Genomic DNA, 11,544 nt, shown 5'->3' on the forward strand with positions numbered 1-11,544 from the left:
CTAGATGAGAAAGAATGGAGAAAGTTTGATAGTGGGTTGTGGGTTGAGTCGTGTGGGAGTGAAGAAACGTGTGGGATGGTGGTGTGATCGATGATTGGGGATGGTAATGGTAAACAAAGAAAGGAAATCCCTAAAATTGGGTAACTGAAAATTTTAGTTTTTAAAAAAAGGGAAGTAAAATCAAAATTAATTATCTATTATTAATTAAAAATAAAAAACTATAAATAGATTAATAATTTATTAAATAAATATAATTTAAGTTTAAAATAAAATAAAATTTAACTGATATGTCATAGCCCGTAAATAATCTGTTATAAGCAAAAAAAAATTAAAAGTAGATATAAAACCCATAATATTTACTCTTAAATGTGTATATGAGGTGATTTTTCCTTTTTCTATTAATTGTAATTTGTATATGGATATGTTCTATATGTTAGGCTTGTCAATTGTGTGTGTATATATATATATGTGTGTGTGGAATTTGTATATAAATGCAAATGTATATATTCTTTGTGTTAGGCATATCAATTGTACATGTATAAAAATATATAATCGTAGCCGAATGACAAGAAAGTAAAATATTTGCTACAAATTGGAATTAAATGCTTGCTATTAGGTACAATTTCCCCTATAATAAGTAATAACCCCTTAATTTAGTGAAAAACATATAAATAAGTGAAAAGGTTATTACTCATATACCCTTCTTGAATCCTCTCTCTAAGCATCCTTAGAATATTAAAGTTGGTACTCTATTTTATTTTGTAACAGTTTGGACATAATGCAAATTAGAGTTGTTTTTTTGAATTCTTATGAGAAGTTTGAAGTGAAAATTGTGGAAATAACTTTCAAAAAATTTCCGAATTCCAAAAAAAATTGGAACTCAACGTCAAATTGAATTCCGAAAACTTAAAACAATTCTATGTCCAAACAAGTTCCTGGAATAAAACTCCAAAAAAGTGAAAACTATCAATGACCAAACGGATACTGATTTCTTAAGCTCCATATCCAGCAGGATAAATTATTTTCCTGTGAACATCTTCATATGCAAATGACAAATGCTTTTCCAGATTTACTCCCTGCCAATTTTTTGCAAGTTGAAAAAAGCAATTGAAGATGCCTGCATTCCTATCAAAGTAATAGAGAGCTGTCATCAAGTCCAGGAACCTGGGCATAATATCAGTATTTTTATACACAACAGAACTGTTTGATTAACGTATACAATAAATTTCAACACTTGCAGCGTATATACTCTCTCAATCTTGGACAAATCAAAGCCACTACTATATTGTAGATACAAAAATTGACCAGACCCTTTACACTAATACTTGTAAACAAGAAATACAATATATAGCTACCTTTACATGAAAAATGAATAGCAACGCGCTTGCACGTAATCTCATGATTGAATATACTTACCATACTATGACTTGGAGACAACACTATCAAATATCAATTGGCTACATGCTACAGACAGAGAGAGAGAGAGACAGGAGGGAAAGAGTATTTTACAAGGGGTGAGAAAAGCATGGAAAATTCTGTGAAGAGAGACTTCCAATCTATTTCACTATCAGCTTGACTCACTGAGAATGTGGTCGAGATTCTTCTGAATCCATGGAACTAGGAATGTGTCCAACAACTTATCATGGTGCTAGATTTTTCATGAATCACTCCAAGAATCCTCATCATCCTCTTCATCACTTCCAGCAAAGGCCTGTAATAACATGGAAAACCTTAGCACCAATGATATGCAGATGCACATTTGATTTGCATTTATGCCCTTGTTTGTGTGCGCGTGCACACACACATATCTAGAGAAAGAGAGAGAGACCGACCTGGCGAATTGTTTTTGCTTTCTCCAAAATTGCAGCAACTCTCAGATTAGTCTGAGGACCCTGAATACTAGGCCTTGTTGCAACCGTTGGTTTCAGATTGAATGACTGGAAAACAAAGAAGGTGTTTTCAGCTCAGAGAAATACTTCACAACTAAGAAAATGAAAAACATACAACTTAGAATGCAAAGTTAAATAAACAATAATAAAATTGATATCTTACCTTTTTCCTTATTTGTTCCAAGAGAGAATCTCTTTCATCAACCTTTGGTATTTCAGGCATGGCCCGCTCTGTAACCTTCCTCAACTGCAAGAGAGAATCTCTTTCATCAACCTTTGGTATTTCAGGCATGGCCCGCTCTGTAACCTTCCTCAACTGCAAGAGAGAATCTTTTTCATCATCCTTCTGTATTTCAGGCCTAGCCCACTCTGTGACCTTCCTCAACTGCAAGAGAGAATCTCTTTCATCAACCTTCTGTATTTCAGGCCTAACCCGCTCTGTAACCTTCCTCAACTGCACAACGATTCAAATTTCAAATTTTAGAGACGTGAAGTTTACCAACATTGCAATCTCCTAGTTTGACCAAAATGAACCAAAACTTACTTTGCTTTTGTCATGCGCAGCAAGATCATCAATTAATGGAGTCCGTGGTCTTTGTAGTTTCACTATACGAATCTCATTAGTGTTTCCTTCCTCCACAGCTGGCCAAATAACTTCTGCCTCTGTAGTTGGAACGCTATGATCAGGCTTTGCATTTTCTGTATATGATGGGATAACAGTACCATGAGTCACCACATTTTTCTCCAAACTTGTGAGGGTCTCTTCAAGATTGGATTTGTTTAAGCAAGTCTCCGGTGCTAACTGATGGAGAGGTTGATGCTGGGGCTGGGATGGTTCATGGAATAACGACTCAGAAGCATCTGTAATCACTGTATCTGTAGGAAGTGCTTTTGGCTTTATTCCATCACCAACTGGTAGAGGCAGATTCCCTTCCAAATGAGCAGAGCCTTGTTTCTCCGGAAGCAATTCTGGAGCGACTTGGTTCTGTCGTTGGATGAGTTCTTCACTTGAACCCAAAACATCAATAGAAGGTTTATCCAGAGAAGTTACATCTGGGATCCAATTAATAGGCTGTGCCTCCCCTCTTCTTATAGAATGCAAACTAGGCAGCTGCACCTCATGATATTGACCTGCCAATGGAAAGTGAGTTTTTGTGGAGTGTTTATCAACTGGATCAATAAACCTAATATTACTGTTTCCACCAAGAACTGTGGGTGGCAAAGTTAACAAACCTGATTGTGCCACACTATCAGCAGAATACATATCAATAAGTTCTGAACTCTCTGTAGCTACAGCTGACAGCATGTTTTGATTCACAGGTTGAGCATTCTGATCAGTCCTAGATGCCAGACTTGATTGATTGGCACCTATATAATGCTGTGTTGGATCCCCGTCCAAATCCGGGGAAGAATGTAGTTTCCCCATCCTCCATTGAATTGGAGGAAGAGGAGGCAATGGGGGCATTTCTGCCAGACTGATCTGAGGTTCATCGGGAAGCAGGGAAAAGCCAGGAGAGGTAGAAATATTCCCGATTTCAAAAGGATTGACATTATGACTGCTGAGAGGTAAGGGATTTGAAACCGAAGATTGACTAGGAACATTTATTATAAATGGTACCGAAGAAGCATCGAGGGCTCCTACTATGTCAACATGATTGGAGAGGCGTGCCTCTTCAAATTGAGGTAACAGCACCTCTTTAGCTGTATCTTCATCTATCACTCTCTCGTTATCTGGTACTTTAGATGCTATCTCTTCATCTTTTTTGTACAAAGATGACAAACTATCTTGGTTGCTCTGTGATAAAAGCTCGGGGAATGAAGGATGACAGGGGCCCACTGTTTGTGAAGATATTGAAGAAGCTTCAGCAGATTGTTCAATGTCAAAGCAATCTACCAGTTGTGACTGGGTTAGCTGAGGTAATGGTTCTGACTTTGCCTCACCATTATCCAGCACTTCCCTTTTAACTTGCTCATGAATGGCTGACTCAGCCCTCTCTTCTGCACAGTAACCAGTTAGCAAGGGTTGAGGAACTTGATTGATGTTGTGGGCGAAAACATCTGGGATTGCATCTTGACTCGGAAGGTTTGCCAGAAAAGATAGGGAGGACGCATCAGACACTTGGTCAACATGACTTTGTATCTTCTCCAAATGAGGTGATTGGTCCAAATCAACTTTGTGCAGCAATTCCTCATTGGGTTGATTGTCTTCTAATTCATCCTTTCCTTCTTCCGGAGAAATTTGCAAAGATGAGGCATCTTCAGTGGAATCGGCAACATTCCTCCTTTGGGAGAGTACCTCTTCAGTATCCAAGCACCAATTTTTTAATGGTGCTTGGCTTGGAGCAGTACTCGAGTCCACAGTGTTTTCAGCATCAAACGAGAGTTCGCTTCCAGAGAGAGTATCGAGAACTGCTGACTCGGGATGATGACAGTTGGATGTATCAAGCACAAAGGAGTTAGAATCTGGGGTATCAGCTCTCTGTATCATAAACTTTGATTCTGCATGACTATTAGGTGGATCAATTTCCAATTCATTCTGGCTGGAATGTCCAATTGACCAAACAGATTCTTCTGAAAATAATTTGTGATCTAAAGATGAGCTTAGATCATCAAAATTTTCCTTATCAGCCAAGGCAGCAAGAGGTGAAGCTGTCTCATCTGTGACATCAGACCTATCTATCTTATTTACTGTCTCATCTGACAGTATTCCTTCATTGGTCAATGATTTGAGATGTGGAGAGGTAATTGAACCGGTGGACACAGTTCCAGACAAAAGCTCACTGGGAGCAATACTACCCTTTTCATCATTTTTTGTTAAACTCGAAACTTCAACAGGATTTTCCTGCCTAGAACATGAAATATCCAATTCTTCAGATTCAAGTGGCTGAATATCAGTTGCAATTTCTGAAGTCTGAGGGTTCAGCACGTCAACAAAATCGAGGCCATCTCCCCCACAGTTCGTACTGAGGTCCCCTGGCTCAGACATAACTGCATCGCTGAATGCCCCACATGTCTCTTCACGATCTTTATCTGTATTACCAGCTTCAATATCTTTGGTACTGATGTTATGTGGCTTCATGCATGCATCTTCTGCAATTTCATCATGAGACATGGTAAAGTGCTTGCCACAATCTTTATCAGAAGAACCCAATACATCCAGTATCTGAACTGAACCAACAGAACTACCATTTGAATTCTCATTGTCTAGACCATCATCCACATGGTTTGGGTGGTTTACAGCCAACAATGAAGGTGAGGTATCACCTTCTTCCGATGAAGGACAATTAGGAAGATTATATAAGGAGGCTGAATCATCACCTACCGATGGATCCTCACCATCCAAATTGGGTAACTGCTGATAATCAGAAGACAGCACTTCACGCCTGTCTTCAGAAGGAACGTTAAGGAGCTCAGATGTAAAGGGAAGATTGTTAACCAGACTCGCATCATCATTATATAAATTGATCTCATGCTGGATTTCAGGAGATTCTGACTCTGGCATGTTATCTCTGGCGTGACAAGGAACATCAGAATGACTTGATGAACAAGACACATTTTCATCTAGCCTCAAATTTCGATCAACCAAACCATCTGTTAGCTTGACGTCAATGGATGCTCTAGATGGTGAATCATCTCCATTCCGTTCTGGAGCATCAAGGATAACAGGAGCATGGGGTAGACTGACATGCAAACTTGATGCATCTTCTGCAATGGTAGTTAAAGGATCTTCACTCTTGCCATGAGTGACGAAATTTTCATTTGTTTCAGTTCTCATCCCTGCAACTTCAACAAATATTTCTGTATAAGCATGTATCGGCATAGGAGTTGAATCTGTAAAGTTTAAGGTAGTAGTTTGCTCACCAGAGTCACAACTGCCACTGGGTTCCCTAGCTACTGTAATGCATTTTCTATCATAAACACTGTCTTCTGGAGGCTGGGGTAATTGAGTCTCCTCATTAACAGATTGCTGCTCACATGAAGTATCAGAGGTCTTAGCTCCCTTACTAGAAACTTCGCTCTCCAAGAGGACACTCTCAACAGAAGTGCTAGGGGAATCAGAACAAGAAAAACTAGATATTTCTTTCTTAGAATAACTATTCCCGTCATCAGATAATGTAGAGTTCTCAATTGAATGAGAATCTAAAGATTGAGTTTGAAGCTTTTCACTGCTAGAAGACAGACATAACACTTGCTTTTTGCTGTTCAAGAAGTGCAAATCCCTTCTGTCTCTCTGCTCAGAGTCTGTTTCTAATTCTGCCTCCATTGTAGTTAGGGCATCAACGTAATTATCTATTTCACTAGCAACATCATCAGACTCATAACCAATACCTTTTTCTGTTCGGCTTTCTCCATCCACTGTTATTTCCTTTTCATCAACCACGCTATGAATAGAAGGCAAGATATCAGTTGTTTGTGATTTATGGCTTCGTCTGGAAATTCCTCTTACACGATAGTGGGAGAGATCCTCATTGACTTCATCTAAGCATGGTCTTAGACTATTATTCTCTTCACTTTGTGGTGGAGATGGCGATAAAGATGCTCTCTTATTTCTCCGCATCACCTCCTTATCAGGACTCGGTGGTCTAATATCTTCAGTGTCCGCCAAAGTTTCATAGGCATCAGTCGATGGCAATCTCAAAGGTGATGAGTCAATACCGACTTCATGGACTACTTTATGTTCTGGTGAAGAAGCCTCCAAGAACTTATTCATATAGCTTTTCCCAGTTTTTGGGTCAAATGGAAATCCATTCAGCTTTCTTTTCAATTTCAAACGATGTGCAGGAACATTTATACCGTTTTCAATGCGTTCCTCCAAGAACAGCTGATGGAGTCTGTAGAAACGTGAGGAACACAGAATAAGATACTCAACTAGAACAATCATAATACATATTTTTTACACTAGGCATCAAGGATCTCACTTGGCATGTGATGTAGGCAACACCTCAGGTGTCTCCCCATTCCTCCAGCGTGAACCTCTCTTCTGCAACAGCAAGATGAAAAAATATTTTGAAGCACCAGAAAGATAATGCAACTTCATCATCACTGATATTATTACTGAAAAGAAGCTGCTTGCTGATGGATGAAACAGTAAGAACCCTCCAGAAACAGTAGCCAAGATGGAAAGACTATGCTTTAGCAAACCCCAATTTCCTTGCGCGAAAACTTCTTATTAAGAATGCAGGTTTTCTCTACTACGTTTAGTGAAAGTCATCGTTCTGCCTATATGCTAAAGCTAAAAGAACTCCTCTAATCTATAACAGACATCAGATGCCTCCTAGCTGAAAAAATAAGCATATTAGGATACACAACTTTGCTCAAGTAGCAAATAATAGATTCACTTCTCAGTAAAGGTGTCAAGTTAAAATTAAACATTTTAGGGGCCAAGATCAGTTTGCTCCTTTTTCCCTTAACACTTTTCTGGGTCAAAATGGAGCTATGAGGGGATGGTTTCAGAAAGCTTCAAGAAGGAGATAGACGGAGACTCAAGCAAATAAGCACATGTTACCACATGAAGAAATAAGTGTTCAAGTAATTGGAAGAAAGTATCAAGGACTTATCATAATACCACTAATAACCTTCCCCAATTGTATCCCGAAGAAAAAGAAAAAATGTCATTTCAAATATCAAGCCATGGAAAAACCACGAAATCAACATGTCACTCATATAAATTCCAAAGTAAACCAAAAGGTTGCAGAGAAACAGGAGTAATAGTTTCTCTCCTTTTTAATTACCTTTGTCTTGCGAGTTTTCTTTTCCCTCTGAACATCTGAAGTTGTGAATGCATAAGAGGATGTCTCGACTTTAAAGGATGAAGGGTCAGTATAACGTTTCAGACATGCTCCAGCTCCAGCAACATCAAACCTGTTACAATACATTAAGTTTGACAAACGCTGTTCTAATGAAGTTTGACACTCTATGTAATTAAAGCTGTTAAAAACAGAACATACTTGTCTAGAAGAAACAAGCGAGGTGGACCTCTGCATTCTTCATATGAATCCATCACAAATCGAGGTAAATCTCCCCTTGTAACCATATTTTGGTCGATTCGCAGATTAGGATGCCAATCAGTACCTGAAATAACATTTGTATTACTAATACTTTCACTCATAGGTTATATCAAAACTCAATAAATTGCTTAAATACTAATATCCATTTTTTTCAAATGCAGAAACACTAATATTCATACACACCACATTCTATGTTCAGGAAAATAAAAAACAAATATTCCTTTGTATGCTCTCTCTCTCTTTCTCTCTCTCTACACACACATGCACCACAAACATGTATAAAACAGTTAGGAAGGACAGTATCTTTTGGTACAGAATTAAGAAGAAGCAAGAAGAGTTTATCAAAGTGCACGAAAAAAGCAAGTATACTAAGTTGTCCAGAATTTCTATGGTGTTATTGGCCAATGAAATACTCTTAGAACTTACCAGCATTATAGAAGAAAGACGAGTGATTGGTCTGTGAGAGGAATGCCCTCTCAATCAAAGGAAAATCAGCTTCAAGCTGCTTGACCCTGGCCGTTAGACTATGACCTCTTGCAGCAGTTGCCATCACTTCTTCATGCAAGTCATGGAATATCTCAGCAGCAAACCTTCAATTTTACAATAAACAAGAAAACCAACATTTTAGTTGCTACCACAATTAAACAGAACTTCAACTGCAGTACATTCTTTACAAAATAAAGTGATCAGGAATCACTTACAGGGAGAAAGTGTATAAGCAAAGAGACCCATATTTGGCACCACATTTTAATGATACTACCAAATATTTATGCCTTGCAATTAATTGATCAGCAACTAAATAGATTAAGCTCTACATACTCTGAACATTTTTTAACAAGCATACAACAACAACATACCCAGTGAAATCTACAAGTGAGGTTTGGGGAGGGTTAAATCATAAATGTACGTAGACCTTACCACTACCTCGTGGAAGTAGAGAGGTTGTTTCCAAAAGACCCTTGGCTCAAATGCAACAAATCCAGATACAAAGAAGAAAGAGACAATGAAAAGAATATAGCAAGTAACAAGGAAACAATGCAAAGTCTACCAGAAAGGAGCCAAAAAAACAATTAAGTAATGTGATAATCGAAACACAATAAATAACATACTAGGATAGATTATTGCGAACTACAATAAACAATGATAAAAATAAAAAAACAAGAACTACAATAATATAACTAGTATCATGGCAAACATCAGTCATCCTAAGCAAGACAGCAGTACACTATCTCACCTTCTGCCCTAATACATGTCTCCACACCCTCCTATCTAAGGTCATATCCTTGGTAACCTAAAGCTACGTCATATACTGTCTTATCACATTTCCCCAATACTTCTTCCCTCTCCTCGTACCTCTATAACCAACCTCTTACACCTCTTCACTGGTGCATCTACACGTCTCCTCTTCACATGTCCAAACCATCTCAATTCCTCATCTTCTAAGAAGCATAATCTAGTTGAATGATTCAAATAATAAAAAAGAGGAAAATTCCATAAGAATTTACACAGAACAGAACTACGTGTAAATGCTAAATCAAACAGCCGAAAAAAGCAACAAAAAAAAAAACAGTCACATTCTACAAATGCATTAATTGTCAAAAAAACAAAAAACAAAAAAACATTCTACAATGCAATCCAATAACAATTCAAATAATTTGCTCACAAATTCAAATTTCCATTTTCAATAACTACAACGCATCTTCTAACCACCAAGTTTCAATAGATTTCAATACTGAGTATCACAACTCACATATTTCACTATATCGATCCAAAATTACGAAATAAAGGTGGATTTGAAACACAAAAATCCAGAGAGCATTCACTTGTAAAACGACAAAATTCTAAAAGGAAAAACGCATCAGAAAAAATCGAAGCAAGAAAAACAAAAAAGAAGATACTGACTCGGCGAGGTCACCAAGCTGACGCAAAACACCAACAAGTCCAGCCATGGCAACGCCTTCAAGTAGAGCTTCTGGATCATCTTTATCAGCAGATTTGTACAGTTCCGGATCAGCCAAACTGTACTCGTTCCTAATCTGATACCTATTCACAGGCATTTTCAACAAAATCGAAACCCTAATTCATCATACGTTTTCTTCAAAATAGCAACATTACATTTTCGCCATTGAATTCATACACATGGTGTATCAATGGAGTCTCTGTATAGCTGTATCTTCGTTGGTAATTGTAGCTATAGAGAGAGAGAAAGAGTTGGAGGTGAATGTGAATGTGAATGTACAGTTGAAAGAAGAGGTGAGGACTCAACAGAGAAGAGGGTCGGTTGACTATATTAAATACTCATTTCTACTGCTCTTTAATCACCGTTATTTAATTGTTTTTTAGATATTTTTATGACTTCTGTTGATTCATTTACGGGTATTTAATTTAATTAATTACCAAACAAAATTACCTACAATATAACAGGTAGAATATTGTCAACTAATGACATTTTCAAATATAAAATTAAAAATAAATTTACAAAACGATACAAAATATTCTGTTTTATCTTTATGTTTTAACCTTTAGACTATTTTTATTTTGTTGATATTTGATTATAAGATATTTTTGAGATAGTTATAATATGGGTATTAATTTGAATTACTATGAATTCTTAGATAATAAACAAAAATTGTTAATCGATAACATAATTAAATCTAGAATTCATGTAATTTCATAATTTTTCTTATATAATTATTTGTTTTAAATATTTAGTTCCAACAAGCTATATCATTATTTAGATTATGAATAGAATTGAAGTTATAATTAAAGTTACTAACAGAAAATCAAAATAATCAATTACTATATAGGAATCATAAATTTGAAATTACATATAAATTTTTTATTTTTTATTTTTGTTAGAATCTTATTTAAGTGTTGAATAGAACTGAGGTGATAATTAAAATCAGTTGTAGAAAATCAAAAGAATCAATTATGGTTAAATTAAAGAAAGTACTATATTATTTAATTAGATTAAAATGTAAATTTTATGTGTAAAATTAAATATGAACTCCTCTTTATTTTTTAGTCATTGATGGTAGTTGAAAGCTTCAACTACGATTTAGTATAATTTCTTTTAAAATGTTTAACTCAAAAATATTAGTATAATTTATAATAATCTGTTGTAAAAACATTTGTGTTTGGTGACTAAAAATGTTGTTTCACTAATTATATTATTTTAATTCTTAATTTTATATTTTATATACTTGTAAGTTGTATGTAGGAGTATTTTTTTAAATATAATGTGGGAATTTTTGGAAAGGCAAAAACAAATAAAATATGGTATACAAGACGCGGCCGAGCTTGTCATGCCGTTTATTGTAGGCCTCCTTTGTTGTATTGGATCCTGCATCTAGTCACATCGCACGTATGGTGTATTAGGGCAGTGTATCGATCGGTTCGATTTTAAAGTTTATCGGTTTAACTTATTGGTTATTGATTTGTAAAGATGCCAAATCGTTATAGAATAATTAATATATTAGTCTTTCCGTTATTGATTTATCGATTATTGATCGTTATCAGTTTAACCGTTAAGATTTGACACAAATTTTTTTTATCGAAAATCACGTAAAAACAAGGTGACAAACCAAATAAATCATGCACATGAGTACTTCACAAATTGCATCTTTCTAAAAAATAAACATTTTTAC

The 11,544-nt window shown here is 36.2% G+C and overlaps 1 protein-coding gene across 9 annotated transcripts; it reads right to left on the reverse strand.

Annotated features, from left to right (window-relative positions):
* Positions 1 to 1,166: 1,166 nt before the first annotated feature.
* LOC125817012 (protein SCAR2) lies at positions 1,167 to 10,100 on the reverse strand. Of its 9 annotated transcripts, none has more exons than XM_049496600.1 (12): positions 9,800 to 10,100; positions 8,324 to 8,487; positions 7,838 to 7,961; positions 7,622 to 7,751; positions 6,809 to 6,870; positions 5,751 to 6,721; positions 3,123 to 5,672; positions 2,434 to 3,020; positions 2,302 to 2,343; positions 2,053 to 2,094; positions 1,833 to 1,937; positions 1,167 to 1,711 (listed from the first exon to the last, which is right to left on the reverse strand). In XM_049496600.1, the coding sequence occupies exons 1-12, from the start codon at positions 9,952 to 9,954 to the stop codon at positions 1,658 to 1,660; spliced, it is 4,986 nt and encodes a 1,661-aa protein (XP_049352557.1). In that variant the 5' UTR covers positions 9,955 to 10,100; the 3' UTR covers positions 1,167 to 1,657. The 9 variants fall into 9 exon arrangements, with proteins under 9 accessions (XP_049352557.1, XP_049352556.1, XP_049352555.1 ...); XM_049496599.1 differs by having other exon boundaries at positions 2,053 to 2,163; XM_049496598.1 differs by having other exon boundaries at positions 2,053 to 2,127; positions 2,266 to 2,343.
* Positions 10,101 to 11,544: the final 1,444 nt, after the last annotated feature.

This window comes from Solanum verrucosum, unplaced genomic scaffold (assembly GCF_900185275.1).
Source record: "Solanum verrucosum unplaced genomic scaffold, falcon-dt-bn FXZP01000094.1, whole genome shotgun sequence".
Lineage (NCBI taxonomy): Eukaryota > Viridiplantae > Streptophyta > Magnoliopsida > Solanales > Solanaceae > Solanum > Solanum verrucosum.